The sequence below is a fragment of the Anolis sagrei genome, chromosome 13 (assembly GCF_037176765.1).
Source record: "Anolis sagrei isolate rAnoSag1 chromosome 13, rAnoSag1.mat, whole genome shotgun sequence".
NCBI classification, from domain to species: domain Eukaryota; kingdom Metazoa; phylum Chordata; class Lepidosauria; order Squamata; family Dactyloidae; genus Anolis; species Anolis sagrei.
The window spans coordinates 5,684,702-5,703,269 of NC_090033.1; the positions used below are offsets into that span (position 1 = coordinate 5,684,702).

Here is an 18,568-nt window from a genome sequence, read left to right on the forward strand (position 1 = left end):
CAATGGAGAGAGAAAGGAACACTGGGGTGTCTCTTGCTAATCAGTTCCTCTGTTTGCTGTGTGCCATAGAAAACAATGGCAAAGGGTTAAGGGAGAGGCAGTTGTCATGCAAATTCCATGCCAATGGAGAGAGAAAGGAACACTAGGATGTCTCTTGCTGATCAATTCCTCTGTTTGCTGTGTGCCATAGGGAAAAATAGGAAAGGATTAAGAGAGAGGCAGTTGTCATGCAACTTCCATATCAATGGAGAGAGAAAGGAACACTGGGATGTCTGTGGCTGATCAATTCTTCTGTTTGCTTTGTGACATAGAAAAGAAAAGGAAAGGGTTGAGGGAGAGGCAGTGGGTGGGGGTCATGCAAATTCCATGCCAATGGAGAGAGAGAGGAACATTAGGATGTCTGTTGCTGATCAATTCCTCTGATTTGTGCCATAGAAAAGAAGAGGAAAGGGTTAAGGGAGAGGCAGTGGGTGGGGGTCATGCAAATTCCATGTCAGTGGAGAGAGAAAGGAACACTGGGATGTCTGTGGTGGAGGAAAAACCGAAAATCTAGAATGAAATTGTCCCATATGGAAGCCTTCACTTGGGTGGCGGGCAGTATGGTGTGGGTGGAGGGCATTGGCAGGGCTCTGGGGCATGTTTACGTCGCTCGCTCTAACCTGCAATGTCACTGGAGGGAGGGCCACTGGTGTCTCCTGAGTAGTGGGACCTATAGCTGGTTGTGGAGGCAGGAGCTTGTCTGTGTACAGCCGCATGCATATTTCAGTCCTATACCTATTATTACTTGAAACACAACAAGATGAATCCACAGCTGGCTGTTGTATTGGATCACACGTCGGACCCTTCCCAAGTGTCTAGGACTGTGTGATGTATTGTCGAATAATGCGTCGAGATCCCAGTAGGGTGGCCTTTTGCAGCTGGCAGACGGTGATTTTTTCAGTACTGATTGTTTTTAAGTACAGGCCAAGGTCTTGAGGCACTGCACCCATTGTGCTGATCACCACTGGGATCACCTTGACCAGAGTTTTTGCATATTATTATTATTATTATTATTATTACCACTACTATTTTCTCCTTGTGGGCCAAATATTAACTCTGGTTGGAGAGCTGGAATCTAAATAATGCATTTTGCTTGGGGCAGGAAGGATTTTCTGGTCATTTTTGTCTGCCTTTCCTGAGGGTTATATGGTCTCCTGGAATGCAACTTGCATAACAGCCAATGGTTTTTACAAGCTTGGCTATGCTTTATATCTGGGGGAAATGTTGTGCCATGATATATTATTTATATAAATTTATATAGATATTTCTATATAAAGTTAAATTGTATATATATATGTGTGTGTGTGTGTGTGTGTGTAATATTATATTGTTATTTATAATTTATATACATTTATATATATAATTATATTATAGTGTTATAATATTTATCTATAACATATATCTATAATATATAGGTCCAAGTGTCTGGGGTTCGTCTCTGAATATCAAGCTGTTCCCAAGGGCCTAGGATATTAGAGATATTATTATTATTATAATAAATATCTATAATATGTAAATTTATATATATATAATATTGTTAGATTGTTTATATATTATTTATATATATTTATATATAATTATATTAAAGCGTTATATTATTTATATATTTATATGAATTTATATAAATGTTTATATATTTATGTATATATAATTATATTACATTGTTGATTTATATATTATATTTATTATGTGAGATTATTATGATTATTATATTGTTAGATTTTTATCATGTTATTATTATATTGTTAGGTTTTTTATTATGTTATTATATTGTTAGAGTTTTTATATATTATTTATGTATATTCATGTATATATAATTATATTATATTGTTAGTTTTTTATATATTATTTATATACATTTACTTATATATTATATTGTTTATTATATTAATTATTATAATTATTGTTATATAATTATTATATTGTTAGATTTTTTATCATGTTTATTATTATTATTGTTAGGTTTTTTATTATGTTAGATTGTATTTACTGTTATTATATTGTTAGATTTATTATTATTATTTATTATACCTTATTTATTATACCTTTCCTATTATAATTTTAGATTATAATATTATATGTTATATCTTTAGATTATTATTTTTTTTATATTATTAGATTATTATTATGATTACTAGCTTGGGTACCTGGCGTTGTCCATTGTACGCAATGCATAAGGTTATGGGTGAACTACAACTCACATCATGCCAGGTTAACCCTGAGAAAGGCTGGTACAACTGCAACTCCCGCATTTCCCGGAGTGAACGGGGTTTGTTTTGGGTTTGTTGTCCATCTCATGCATTCATGTGCCTTTGGGGAGTTCTTCCAAAGGCCGACAGCTGTAGTTTCTATGGCAAAGTCATAAGGAAACAGCTGGCGAGGACGGGGATCAGCTGCGTTTGGGATATAAAGGCTGCGTTTGTCTTTCGGGGCCCATAACTTGGGTATTGTAGAGGCGGCAAAACAATAATAATAATATCTCTAATACCTAGGCTCTTGGGAAGAACCCGATATCCAGAGATAAATCCCAGACTATTGGACCTAATGTGCATGTGTGCTGTATTCTTATGTGCATGTAATAAATATAATAATAATAATATTAATAATAATAAAATAGAATATTTCTAATATCCTAGGCCTTTGGGAAGAGCCCGATATTCAGAGAATTCCACACACTTCGACCTTCCCAAGAACCTAGGATATTAGATATATTATTATTATTATTATTATTATTATTGATATATTCTATTATTATTATTTATTACATGTATATGACAACACAGCACACACGCATATTAAGTCCAAGTGTCTGGAATTAGGCTCTTCCCAAGGGCCTAGGATATTAGAGATATTATTATTATTGATATATTCTGTTATGATTTATTACATGTATATGACAATACAGCACACACGCATATTAAGTCCAAGTGTCTGGAATTAGTCTCTGAATACCGAGCTCTTCCCAAAGGTCTAGGATATTATTATTATTATTATTATTATTTATATATTCTATTATTATTATTATTATTTATTACATGTCCATAACAACACAGCACACATGCACATTAGGTCCAAGTGTCTGGGGTTCTTCTCTGGATATCAAGCTGTTCCCAAGGGCCTAGGATATTAAAGATATTGTTATTATTATTATTATATGGTATAACTATAATTATACTATAAATTATTATTATTATTCTCTTATATATTATTATATATTCCATGTCCATAGCAACACAGCATACTGTGTCTAGGATATTAGAGATAGTATTGGATTATTATAATATTATTATATATCATTATATATAATGTCCAAGTCCAAGTGTCTGGGATTATGTTTTTACATAAACATAACAACACAGCACATGTGCACATTAGGTCCAAGTGTCTAGGATTCGTCCCTGAATATCGGGCTCTTCCCAAGGGCCTAGGATATTAGTGCTATTTTTATTATTATTATTATTATTATTATTATATTTTTATTATTTATTTACATGAACATAACAACACAGCACATGTGCACATTAGGTCCAAGTGTCCAGGATTCATCCCTGAATATCGGGTACTTCCCAAGGACTTAGGATATCAGAGATAATATTATATTATTATTATATATTATTATTATTATTATATATTATTATATATTAATTATTACCTGTGCATAACAACATGGTGCACATGCACATTAGGTCCAAGTGTGTGGGATTCGTCTCTGAATACAGAGCTCTTCCCAAGGACTTAGGATATTAGAGATAATATTATATTGTTATTATTATTATAATTATTATATTAACATATATTATTGATTACTCAGCACATGTGCACATTAGGTCCAAGTGTCTGGGGTTCATTTCTGAATATCGGGCTCTTCGCAAGGACCTAGGATATTAGAGATAATATTATGTTATTATATTTATTATTATTATTATCATATTATTTATATGATAATAGCACACAGTACATGTGCACATTAGGCCCAAGTGTCTGGGATTCGTCTCTGAATATCAGGCTCTTCTCAAGGGTATAGGAAATATTATTATAATTATAATAATAATAATAATAATTATTATTATTATTATTATTATTATTTTCTCTTGGTCCATCTTGCTTTCTCTCTCTTGGGATGTGGACTTGTTTTCGTTGTTGTGTCTTGAGCTTTCTGCGTCTTCCCTCTCTTTGGCTTATCGGTGGCAACTGACTTTTGCATCTGTTCCCTCGTCCTTTCCTCTCTTTGTTTTGGTTGTAATGCGCCAAATGATCAATACCGGCAGCAGGCGCATGTTTACGGCACAAGTGTCCATTCCTCTGCCTTGAATGCTCTTTTCTTCTCCCTCGAAACCCTTCTTTGAAAGCTCCTCTCCCGATAGGAATGCCATAAGTCGGGACAACTGCTTTGAGCAACTGTCCCCTTGGCTGTGGCGCATGGTCTACATTCCCATTCGTTCTGGCACAAGTGGCGCTCCTCATTCCCTTTCCTACCCTTTCCTATGGCGCACAGCAAAGCAGGAATTGATCAGCAACTGAACAAGAGGTTTGGAGGGGGGAATTCACCATGATTCGTTCAACTGTGGAACTCCATGCCTCAAGATCATGATGTGGGAGATTCCCCTGAGGAAATGTATGGGGGTGTACGGGGTCACACATAATTTCCCATATATATCCTTATGCTATCCATATATATATACATACCTTATGCTATCTATAGATTCATATATATATATACACACACACACACACACCTTATGCTATCCGTGTGTGTGTGCATGCATTCATATTCACTATTGTATCCATCCATATAATTTCCCTTATGCTATCTATCTATACCCTATTATATATATGTGTGTGATTTCCTTATGCTATCCATAGCCATATATATATATATATATATATATATATATATATATATATATATTCACACATACTTTATGCTATCTATCTATATAATATGTATATATATGATTTCCTTGTTATCTATATAGTTTCCCTATGCTATCTATCTACCTCCTTACCTACCTACCCTATGCTATCCATACATGCACACACACACACACAGGTATAATTTCCCTATGCTATCCATATCTATATCTATCTATCTATCTATCTATCTATCTATCTATCTATATATATATATACACACACACATATACACACACACACACATATATATTATATATAATTATATAGATAGATATAGATATAATTTCCCTATGCTATCCATATACATATATATATATACACACACACATATATATTATATATAATTAGATAGATAGATAGATAGATATAGATATAATTTCCCTATGCTATCCATATACATATATATATACACACACACACATATATATATTATATATAATTAGATAGATAGATAGATAGATAGATATAGATATAATTTCCCTATGCTATCCATATACATACACACACACACACACACATATATTATATAATTATATAGATAGATATAGATATAATTTCCCTATGCTATTTATCTATACCATATGCTATCCATATGCATAGATAGAGAGATAATTTCCTTATACTATCCATATATAATTTTCCTGTGCTATTTCCCTATATTTCTCTGTGTGTGTGTATGAATGTGTATATACATTCTCTCTCTCTCTCTCTCTCTCTCTCTATATATATATATATATATGGAGTTATACTTCAAAAATGGCCCTGTTCTGACTTACAAATTCAACTTCAAAACAAACTTGCATAATAATAATAATAATAAAAATAAATCTTTATGTCTATCCCGCTTTCCTCCCTAAACGGGACCACAAAGCGACACACGACATTTGGTAAACAATACAAAAAAACAATCAAACCAACACTAAAAGAAAACAGACATTTTCAAATCATTTAACAGATACAGTTGTTGCGGGAACTCACCCGTTCTGACTCTGACTGTCTCTCTCAATCGGGATGCACTAACCTCCGCCATTTCGCCTCTCTCTTTCCTCTCCTCCTCCCCGCAGGCGGAAGCCCACTCACATGACGGTGAACTGCTGGTTCTGCAGCCAGGACACGGTGGTGCCCTATGGGAACCGCAATTGTTGGGACTGTCCCAACTGCGAACAGTACAACGGCTTCCAAGAGGTAGATATCTATATATATGTACATATATTGTATTTACAATTTTGGGTGGGAGGTTAGATTGACCGGGACGTTGGAGTGGTTGAGCGACTACCCTTGCAATTCCTTTTGGCAGAACGGCGACTACAACAAGCCCATCCCAGCGCAGTACATGGAGCACCTGAACCACGTGGTCTCGGGCACGGGACCCCCCTGCGACCCCTCCCGGCCCCAGCAGTGGGTCAGCAGCCAGGTCCTCCTCTGCAAGAAGTGCAACAACCACCAGACCACCAAGATCAAGCAGCTGGCCTCCTTCACCCCCCGGGAAGAGGTCAGTCGTGGGGCGGGACCCACAAGGGTGTGGGGTGCTTGCCGAGCGTTGCAGACCTTCCTTAGCGGGATTCATTCCGAGGGCGAATGGCCTTTCTTCGTCTTCCTCTGAGGCTGAGAAAGGGTGACTTCACCCTAGAGTCGCCCAATGGGTTCAGAGCCATGGCCCGTGGTTCAACATCCTTTCCAAATTCCTTCCTTTTTGGGTTGTTGTAGGTTTTTCCGGGCTATATGACCATGTTCTAGAGGCATTCTCTCCTGACGTTTCGCCTGCATCTGTGGCAGGCATCCTCAGAGGTTGTGAGGTCTCACTACCTCTGAGGATGCTTACCATAGATGCAGGCAAAACGTCAGGAGAGAATGCCTCTAGAACATGGCCAGATAGCCCGAAGAAACCTACAACCCAGTGATTCCGGCCATGAAAGCCTTTGACAATACATCCTTCCTTCTTTTTCCTATTTAACCTTTCTTTCTTTCCTTCCTTCCTTCCTTCCTTCCTTCCTTCCTTCCTTCCTTCCTTCTTTTTTTCTTTCTCTCTTTTTTTAATTTTTCTTCTTTCCCTGTTTCCTACTTTTCTTTCTTGTTTTTTTCTTCCTCTTTCCTTACTTCTCTTTTCCATCCCTTCCTTTCTTTCTTTCTTTCTTTCTTTCTTTCTCTTTCCTTCCCTTCCTCCTTCCTTCCATCTCTTTCTTTCTTTCTCTTTCCTTCCCTTCCTCCTTCCTTCCATTTCTTTCTTTCTTTCTCTTTCCTTCTCTTCCTCCTTCCTTCCATCTCTTTCTTTCTTTCTTTCTTTCTTTCCCTTCCTCCTTCCTTCTATCTTTTTCTTTCTTTTTTCTTTCTCCTTTACTTTTCTTATTCCCTGTTTCCTAACTTTCTTTTCTCTTCCTCATTCCTTATTTCTCTTTTCCATCCCTTTCTTTCTTTCTTTCTTTCTCTCTCTTTCCTATTCTTTCTTTTATTCTTTCCCTCTCTCTCTTTCTTTTCCTTCCTTCGATTTCTTTTCCCTACTTCTTTATTTATTTCTTTTTGTCCTTTCCCTCTCTTTCTTTCTCTTCTCCCTCCTTGTATCTTTATTTATTTCTCCCTTCCTCTTTCCCTTTTCTTTCTTTCTTTCTTTCTTTCTTTCTTTCTTTCTTTCTTTCTTTCTTTCTTTCTCTGTCTTACTTCCTTCCTTCCTTTCTTTCCCTCCCTCTATCTCTTCTCTTTATTTATTTCTCTCTCTCTCCTTTTCCTTCCTCTGTTTCTTTCCCTTCCTTCCTCCCTCCTTCCAAATCTTTTCACTACTTTATTTTCCTTTTCTCTCACCTTCCTTCCTTCCTTTCCCTTCCCTCCTTCCATCTCTTTCTCCTACTTCTCTTCATTTATTTCTCCCTTTCTCTCTCTCTCTCTCTCTTTCCCTCCCTCCTTCCATCTCTTTCCTCTACTTCTCTTTATTTATTTCTCCCTTTCTTTCTCTCTTTCTCCCTCCTTCCCTTCCTTCCTTCTTTCCTTCCTTCCTTTTTCCCCCTTCCCTCCCTCATTTTCATTCCTCCCTCTCTTCCTTTTCTCTCTCCCAAAGCCATTCTTCTTCCTGTGTTACATTCTTTAATGTGCTTGTTTTCCTTTTTGGAAATGGCTCAACACAAGGGACGAAAAAAACCTCGTATCAGGATACGAGTCAGATCCCCGTTCCGTTGAGTAATGTCCTGAGCTTTGTTGATCTCGTCTCTTGTCTCCTGTCGCCCGAAAGTCGGTGGGCCCAATGGTTGTCCCTTCCCCGGAGTGCAAATGGTCCCCGTTCTTCTCGGCAGGGCAAATACGACGAGGAGATTGAGGTGTACAAGCACCACTTGGAGCAGACCTACAAGCTGTGCCGCCCGTGCCAGGCGGCCGTGGAGTATTACATCAAGCACCAGAACCGCCAGCTCCGGGCCCTCCTGCTCCGGCACCACTTCAGCCACCGCAAGGCGGACAAGACCTACATGCAGGTAAGGGGCGCGTGGGGACCCTCGCATACTTTGTATCCCGCCCTCTCTCCCCAAGGGCGCTCAGGAGGGCTTCCAACACAGGAACAGGCAAACATTCCCTCCTGCAATATTTGCAAGCCCTATATATCTATGTTTACATCTCTCTAGACTTCTCTCTGTTTGCATTTCCCCTGCAATATCTGCAAGCCCTATATTTCTATGTTTATATCTCTCTAGACCTCTCTCTCTCTGTGCATTACCTACTGCAATATTTGCAAGCCCTATATATCTATGTTTATATGGAAAATTTTAGATATCTATATAGATATACATATCGATATCTAGATATCGATATGTATATATTTGCAGGCGTAAGAGGGGGGAAAACTTCCAAGGAAACAAAAATGCACATACAAAGTCAGTACATTTAAATACACACACAAAAGGCCAGGAAATTTGAAAGAGAGCCATACAAACAAGGAGGATGTGATATCGTCCTAATTGACAAATTGGAGCTCGACAGCTCGACCTGACGGTCCTTCTCTTCCGCAGAGCTTTTACGCCGCCGCGGCGTCCTCCTCATCCACCACCCCGTTCCAGGTCGTCGCCCTCCGCTTCCTGGCCTTCCTCGTCTGCGCCGTCCTCCTCTTCATGGCGTCGTACGGATCCGGGAACCCGTTCGCCCCGGAAACGGCGTCCGCTCCTGCTCCGCCGAGCCCGGCGTCGGGCAAGAACAGAACTGAGGGGGTCACACCGAGCAACAACGGCACTCTGCTCGACTTCCTCCGCTGGCAGGAAGTGATGCGGCTGTTGCCGGAAGGAGCGATGGAGGCGCTGGGCAGCGCTTGGGACTACGGGAAGAGCCACCAGACGGCGGTCGTGGTCATTGGCCTCCTGACCTGCTTCTTGGCCATGCTGCTGGCGGGACGGATCAGGTAGGGGCTCCGGGGGACTGCCAAAAGGTGTCAATATTACCATATGCATTTACATACCAGTGTATGAGATATATGTGTGTGTGTGTGTGTGTGTGTGTATATATATAATATTCTAATATGTTATAATATAATATATTATAATGATTATAATATATATTTTTATTTTATTATTACTATTATTAAATATTATAATCATTATAATATATGGTTTTTGAGTTACGTTAATCCCACAAACGAACATTTACATTTTTATTTATATAGATTATTATTAAAGATTATTAATAGTAATAGTTAACTATTATTAAGAATATTAATTCTTAATAATTATAATATATTATATATATTATAATAATATATTATATTATATATTATTATATTAATAATATATTATATTATAATATATTATATATATTATAATAATATATTATATTATATATTATTATATTAATAATATATTATATTATATAATAATATATTATATTATAATGTAATATAATTTTTAATAATTATAATATATAATTCTTAATAATTATAATATATTGTATTATAACGTATTATAATATAGTATGTTATAATACAATATATTATAATATATTATATTATATTATAGTACGTTATAATGTAATATATTATATTATAATACGTTATAATATATTATAATAAAACAAAATATATACTCTGGGGTAAGGACAAACATGGGCACATTTCGGCCCTCCCGCCAGGTGTTTTGGACTTCAACTCCCACAATTCCCCACGACTGGACTTCATGTCACGGGAAAACTTTTACTATTTACTACTAAAAAATACTATTTAATAATAAAGTCAAATTATTATTATTATTATTATTATTATTATTATTATTATTATTCTAGAATACACTACCAATATATTATACTATTACTATTATATATTGTACTATATCATGAGTTCTAGTACATATAATATATAATATACTAGCCATCCCCTGCCACGTGTTGCTGTGGCCCACTCTGTGTATATGTGTTTCGTGTACACATATATGGCAAACATTCAATGCCAATTTTTGACATACCAACATATACAGACATAGACAGAGGCTATTTAACTTTTTCTGGCCGCCAGGGGAGCTGTCGCTTTCATCATCCATCTGCGACGCTGATGAAGCACTTCTGCATTCCCCGCATGCTTCCCCGCTGGAATGCTTTTGCTGGAGTCTTCTTTATGGCCTCATAAATCAGTTAATTTAGCTTCCCCACACTTTTAATGTAGTACCTAATTTTCCTACTTGACAGATGCAACTGCCTTTCGGGTTGCAAAGGTCGACAACAGGCTGGACACAATTGGTTGGAAACCCACTCCAACCCGGGCTGGCTTTGAACTCATGACCTTTTTGGTCAGAGTGATCTTAATGCAGCCGACACTCCGCCAGCTGCGCCACAATCCCAGTTAACTATTATTAAGAATATTAATAATAGTTATTTTAAAGATTATTAATAGTAATAGGTAAAGGTAAAGGTAGTCCCCTGACATTAAGTCCAGTCATGTCTGACTCTGGGGTGTGGTGCTCATCTCCATTTCTAAGCCGAAGAGCCAGCGTTGTCCGTAGACACCTCCATGGTCATGTGGCCGGCATGACTGCATGGCGCGCCATTACCTTCCCGCCGGAGCGGTACCTATTGATCTACTCACATTTGCATGTTTTTGAACTGCTAGGTTGGCAGAAGCTAGGGCTGACAGCGGAAGCTCACGCCGCTCCCCAGAATCGAACCTGCGACCTTTCGATCAACAAGCTCAGCAGCTCAGTGCTTTAACCCACTGAGCCACCAATAGTTAACTATTATTAAAAATATTATTAATTATATTAAAGATTATTAATAGTGATAGTTAACTATTATTTATATTAAAATAATTAATTATTGACAATGGCTAATTGGTATTATTTATTATTGTTAAAAGTGCGATGTTACAGAGTTATTATTATTTCTATATATTATTCCGTTGTATATATTGTGATGTTGCGGGAGACACGATGGGGCTGCGCAGGCTCAGAGCTGGCTCCTGGGCCCATAACCCATGGCATGGGTCAGCTTCCGGTACCAGCTATTAGGAAGTCCAAAACACCGAAAGGGACAAAGTGGGGGCATGCCTGACCGAAAGAGGACTGACCGGCCTCTCTTTCTCTCTCTCGCCTTCCCATAGGCTCCGCCGCATTGACGCCTTTGCCTCCGTGCTGTGGCTGCTGGTGATGGGCTTCCACCTGGCGGAGAGCTACCTGCAGGCCGACCCGCCCACCTGGATGGACACCGCCAAGTTCGGCACCACCTCCCTCTGCTGCCTGGTGGGCTTTGCGGCGGCCGTGGCCACCAGGAAGCCGGCGGGGGGCCAGCGGAGACCCCGGCCACGAAGGTCAGAGCCCGGGCCGTAGACCCTGGGGGGAGATACGCAGGCCGAGACCCCACGCGCTGCACCCTCGGGCGCTTCGCTCTAAAACGCTTCTCCCGCATCTCCATTCCCTCCTCCTTTACGATACCTATATATACATGTGTTGATGTCCCTCCACCTCGCTCTGTAGCGCATCTCCTTCATCCGGATGCCGTGCCACAACATGAGGCCCCACCTCTTGCCGTTGACTTCTCGTTATCGCGTCACGTATACGTTAATAAAGTTGATCGTGGCACCGTTACAGTGGTTCGAAAAACCCCTTTTCTACCTCTGGCGGTGTCCTGGGATGTGTAGTTTTGCGGAGTGTCGTTGTTTTATTTCTGCCAATGGGAATTCGTTGTAGACCTCCGGGAATGCTAGTTCAGGCTGGTTTTGTAGCGGCAGCTTCTCACCATTAGTCTAGTGTGTATTTTTAATATGTTTATTATTAAATATTATTATGAATAATAGTTAACTATTATTGTCTTAAAATTATTAAGTGTTGACAGTGACTAATTAGTATTAATTGTATTAAAATTATTAATTTTGACCAGTATTGATTAGTATTAACTGATATTAATTGATAATTGCCAATGAGTAAGAATTATTAAATATTATACTAAGTATTATTAATTATTTTAAAGTTATTAATTGGCAATTGCTAATTAGTATTAATTATATTAAAATGATTAATTACTAATGAGTAAGAATTATTAAATAATTGGCAATTGCTAATTAGTATTAACTATATTAAAATTGTTAATTATTGGCAATTACTAATTAGCATTAATTATTAAATATTAAGTATTGGTAACTAATAAGAATAGTTAACAATTATTAATTGTATTAAAATTATTAATTATAATTAGTAATTAGTAATAATTATTAAGTATTATACTAAATATGAATTATATTAAAATTATCAATTGGCAATTGCTAATTAGTATTAATTATATTAAAATTGTTAATTATTAATTAGTAAGAATTATTAAATATTATACTATATATTATTAAATATATTAAAAATACTAATTGGCAATTGCCTATTAGTATTAATTATATTAAAATTATTAATGATTGACAATTACTAATTAGCATTAATTATTAAATATTAAGTATTGGTAACTATTAAGAATAGTTAATAATTATTAATTGTATTAAAATTATTAATTGGTAATTACTAAGTAATAATAATAATTATTATACTAAATTATACTAAATATTATTAATTATATTAAAATTATCAATTGGCTATTGCGAATTAGTATTAATTATATTAAAATTATTAATTATTGACAATTACTAATTAGCATTAATCATTAAATATTGGTAACTATTAAGAATAGTTAACAATTATTACTTCTATTAAAATTATTAATTGATAATTACTAATTAGTAATAATTATTAAGTATTATACTAAATATTATTAATTATATTAAAATTGTTAATTATTGACAATTACCAATTAGCATTAATTATTAAATATGGAGTATTGGTAACTATTAAGAATAGTTAACAATTATTAATTCTGTTAAAATTATTAATTATTGAAAATAACTTATTGATAAATATTAAATTAGTTAATTATAATTATTATTTATTGATTATTATTAAGAAATAGTAGTTATTAATACATAGTAAGTATTCATTATTAATAATTAATAATAGTTATTAATTATCATTAGTATTTAGTCAAGGGCTGAGAAGATAGCCATAAACACGTATCCTCCCCAGGGTCCTTCATTGGCAGAGAGTCGTCCTTATTCAAAACTGGATCAGAACTGGATTAAACGTACAGTGTAGATGGGCTGAGTGCAGTGGAAATATTTTTATATTGACTCGCACTTGTTAAAAAAGAGAGTAGCATTGTGCCATTAATAATGCCGTGGAGATATTCTCTGCTCTTAATTGCCTGCCTTTAATTAACAGCATGCTGTGCGTTCTTTTAACGTATACAAGGAAAGCTGAACGCTTTTTGCACCCCTGCATTTCCATCGCAATCCCTTTGTTGTGTGTGTTTGTGTTTTCTTTGTAGCATAACCACATTATCCGAAGCAATAATATGACTATTTATGGTTAGGGTTTGTGTCTTCCTAATAAGCGGTTGGAATGGTTTGCTTGTACGTGTCTTTCTGACCGGAAATAAATGTTGTTTACCATCACAGAAAATAATTATCATGCTTGTGTAGGGGATTCCTCTCCCATATGCATAACATATGCACGAGGATTGGAAATGTTAAAGGATCTGGGTTGCTTTGAGTTTTCTGGGCTGCCTGGAAGCATTCTCTCCTGACGTTTCACCCACATGCATCCTCAGAGGCCGTGAGGTCTGTTGGAAACGAGGCAAGTAGGGTTTACATATCTGTGGAATGTCCAGGGTGGACAGGAGCCAGAAACAACATCAATAGATAAGTGGTTGAGTGAAGAAGAATTAAGTGAAATGGAAAACTGTCAAAGGAAAGCACAATGCTTGATTTGTGTTTTTCAAAAGGCAATTGGGGCTGCTAACACCTCCCAACAAAGGATTCCCCAGGCAGCAATCAGCCAGGCTTTGACGCTGCAAGGCCATTCACCTGGATCTATGGCAGGCATCCTCAGAGGTTGTGATTTCTTACTGTTAAGTTCTCTTGGAAACTAGGCAAGTGGGGTTTACATATCTGTGGAATGTCCGCAGGAAACAATCAAGGCCAGCTAACACCTCCCAACAAAGGATTCCCCCACCTCCGAGGCAGCAACCAGCCAGGCTTTGAACTTGCAAGGCTATTCAGTGCTAATCAAGGCGGTTTCAGGGAGGAATTCTTCTCCGTCGCCTTGTTTTCACGCTTATTTTTCTCTTATTTCCCCATTATTATTATTATTATTTTATATTAATATGCATGGGTTTGGTGGCAAAAGTAGTGACATTTTAGTAGGTCTTCCTCTCCCCTTTCCCACGATATTTTTCGTGTGTGTGTGTGTGAATTTGGTTTAACTCTAAATACACAGAAATGAGTGTCCTGCCTGTTTTGTTTTTCAGCGCAGCAATAATATAACATAGTTTGGCCTTTGTGTGTGTGTGTGTGTTTTGAATTGATAGCTGACAATAATTTAAAAAAGCATTGAGTAGCATTACCCAATGGCATAGGTACTTAACCGAAAGGGGATTATTTATTCTATTATTATTCTGCTATTATTATTATTATTACAATTATTATTATTATTATTATTATTGCTATTATTATTATTCTATTACTGTTATAATAATAATAATAATAAATCTATTATTATTATTAATATTATTCTATTATTATTATCATCATTATTATTCTATTACTATTATCATCATTATTATTCTATACTTCTATTATTATTATTAATCTATTATTATTATTATTATTATATTATTATTATTATTATTATTATTATTATTGTGTATTTTTCCTCAATGTCAAAAGCTGAGGTGAGCTTTGGGTAATCAAGAGCATTAAAAACTCTTAATTGGGAGTGATTTAGCTGTTAGATATTAGTTTTGAAAAGTCAGTCCCATCAAACCCTCCAGTAGGTTGAGTTAGTCATTGAGGTTCTGTGTGCCAACTTTGGTCCAGATCCATCATTGGTGGTGGTCACATTTTCTCTGGTTGTCGGTGAACTACAACTCCCAGAAAGGAAGGTCAGTTTTCCCCAAACCCCTCCAATAATCACATTTCGGTATATCAGGTCTATGTGCCAGGTTTGGTTCAGATCCATCAGGGTTTGGGTTCACAGTGCTCTCTGGATGGAGGTGAACTACAAATCAAGGTAAATTGTCACCAAAGATTCTAGTATTTTTTGCTGGTCATGGGGGCTCTGTGTGCCAAGTTTGGTCCCTTTCCATCTTTGGTGGAGTTCAGAGTTCTCATTGATTGCAGGTGAACTATATATCCCAGTACTGAAATGCCCAGGCCAATTCCCCTCTAAACCCACCAGTATTTACATTTGGGTATATTGGGCATGCATGCCAAGTTTGGTCCAGATCCACCATTATTTGGGTTCATAGTGTGCTCCAGATGTAGGTGAACTACAACTCCTATAAATCCCTCCGAAGACCTCCAATATGTTTTGTTGGTCTGTGTGCCAAGTCAGTTCCAGGCCCATCATTGGTGGAGGATAGGAGGCGTAAGGGCAATCAACTGTCAGTTGGAACTTTGTCGCATTACCTAATGCATCCTTTTGGATTCATAGTGTGCTCCGGATGTAGGTGAACTACAACTCCTATAAACCCCTCCAAAGACCTCCAATATGTTTTGTTGGTCTGTGTGCCAAGTGAGTTCCAGGTCCATCATTGGTGGAGGATAGGAGGCGTAAGGGCAATCAACTGTCAGTTGGAACTTTGTCGCATTCCCTAATTCATCCTTTTGGATTCATAGTGTGCTCCGGATGTAGGTGAACTACAACTCCTATAAATCCCTCCAAAGACCTCCAATATGTTTTGTTGGTCTGTGTGCCAAGTGAGTTCCAGGTTCATCATTGGTGGAGGATAGGAGGCGTAAGGGCAATCAACTGTCAGTTGGAACTTTGTCGCATTCCCTAATGCATCCTTTTGGGTTCATAGTGTGCTCCGGATGTAGGTGAACTACAACTCCTATAAATCCCTCCAAAGACCTCCAATATGTTTTGTTGGTCTGTGTGCCAAGTCAGTTCCAGGTCCATCATTGGTTGAGGATAGGAGGCGTGAGGGCAATCAACTGTCAGTTGGAACTTTGTCACGTTCCCTAATGCATCCTTTTGAATTAAAGCCTTCCAACTTGGTTTGTGAGGCAATTATTTCGCCAGAAAGTGGCAGATCCGGACGAGATTCCACTTTTCAACCGTTTTCATATTTTGACCGTGCCCTGGTCCCTAACTTTTTTGGAAAAGGGAATAAAATTGCCAAAATATTTTCCTTCCTTTTGTCATCGTAAGCACTTAACCACTGTTCTGATACTCCAATGTGTGTCTTTGTTTACGACTATTATTATTATTATTATTATTATTAAGCCTTTTAAAAATACTCCTTATTTTATATATTGTGTACAATCATTGTCTAGTTAACACACTATATATATACACATCATTGTTGTAAACACTACTCAAGCTGCCGAGTTCCGCAAATAAAGGGCTCCTTAGCCATACTACAAGGGCTTATTTTCTGACTCGTTGAAAAATTTTTTGGTTGTTTACTTGTCGTTGTCGTCGTCCCGCCCCTTCTGTCGCCATTCCAACTCTTGGCCTCGATCCAGGTACTTGTAGTTTTACGAAGCCTTTGTGCCAAAGCTTCCCAGGTTTCCATGGTGACTAAAACGGTGTCATCGAATAGCCTTGCAGCTTCAAAGCCTGGCTGCTTCCTGCCTGGTGGAATTCCTAGTTGGGAGGTGTTTGCTGGCCCTGATTGTTCCCTGTCTGGAATCCCCTTGTATTTTTTTAGTGTTCCTCTTTATTCACACTCCTGATTTTAGAGGTTTTTTTAATACTGGTGGCCAGATTATATTTATTTTCATGGTTTCCTCCTTTCCGTTGACATTGTCCACGTGCTTTTTGTGGATTTCAGTGGCTTCTCTGTGTACTCCGACACGGTGGTTGTGAGGGCGGTCCAGCATTTCTGTGTTCTCCAATAATACGCTGTGTCCAGGTTGGTTCATCAGGTGCTCTGCAATGGTTGACTTCTCTGATTGGATTAGTCTGCAGGGCCTTTCCTGCGTCTGATCCAAAAAATGCAGCGCCCAAAATCAGGCCAACCAGTATTGAAAAATACTCTGAAATCTGGTCATAAATAAAGAGCAACACTCAGAAAACAGGAGAATTCCAGACAGGTCCAGTTATACCTTCCAACAAAGGATTCCCCCAGGCAGGAAGCAGCCAGGCTTTGCAGATGCAAGGCTATTCAGTGCTAATCAAGGTGGCCAATGGCAACATTCCCACTTGCCTCAAAGAGACAAGAGTTGTTTTGCCCACATTGGGCCTTCCACAAATATATAAACCTCACTGTCTGGGGAATTCCAGACAGGAAACAGTCAGGGCACCTCCTAACAAAGGATTCCCCTAGGCAGGAAACAGCCAGGCTTTGAACCTGAAAGGCCATTCAGTGCTAATCAAGGTGGTCAGTTGCAACTTTCACACTTTCCTCAAGCAGACAACCCACCCTGGACATTCTATATATATAGAGAGAGAGGGGGGGAAATATATTTTGGGGTAAGTGGGGTAAATATATATACACACACCCACACCACTTTCCTAGTTTCCAACAGCCCTCACAACCTCTGAGGATGCCTGCCATAGATGTGGGTGAAATGTCAGGAGAGAATGCTGCTGGATCATGGCCAGACAGCCTGGAAAACTCAACAGCATCCCAGTGATTCCGGCCATAAAATCCTTTAACAGCACATTATTATTATTACTATTATTAATAATAATATTTAATTATTAATTAATTATTAATTAATATTTAATAATTAATTACTATTATTATTAATAATATTTGATAATTAATTAAGTGTATTTAAGTGCTTCGCTTGCAAATATGTCTAATTGAAAACATAGTTCCAGCTGTTATTAATAATAATATTTAATAATTAATTATTATTAGTGTATTTAAGTGCTTCGCTTGCAAACATGTCTAATTGAAAACATAGTTCCAGCTGTCCTTGATAACATTATCACTATTGTTATTTATTATTATTAATAAATAATAATAATAATAATAATAATAAATCATACTAATGGCATCTCGCCTTTCTAAGTAGACAGATTGCGTCGGCAAGATTTGGACAGCAAGTTTAGTTAGCAGAGGCCCTGAAAGGGTCACTCCAATAATAATATAATAATATAATATAATAATTAAAATTATA

At 37.2% G+C, this 18,568-nt stretch overlaps 1 protein-coding gene across 2 annotated transcripts in view; it reads left to right on the forward strand.

Annotated features, from left to right (window-relative positions):
- Positions 1 to 18,568, forward strand: part of TMEM201 (transmembrane protein 201) — a 35,401-nt gene that overhangs the window by 2,976 nt on the left and 13,857 nt on the right. For both annotated transcript variants that reach the window (XM_067473019.1, XM_060758948.2), the window contains exons 2-6: positions 6,018 to 6,138; positions 6,251 to 6,445; positions 8,235 to 8,411; positions 8,943 to 9,325; positions 11,504 to 11,710. In XM_067473019.1, coding sequence (XP_067329120.1) covers positions 6,018 to 6,138; positions 6,251 to 6,445; positions 8,235 to 8,411; positions 8,943 to 9,325; positions 11,504 to 11,710 — 1,083 coding nt within the window. The remainder of the gene's footprint in view (positions 1 to 6,017; positions 6,139 to 6,250; positions 6,446 to 8,234; positions 8,412 to 8,942; positions 9,326 to 11,503; positions 11,711 to 18,568) is intronic.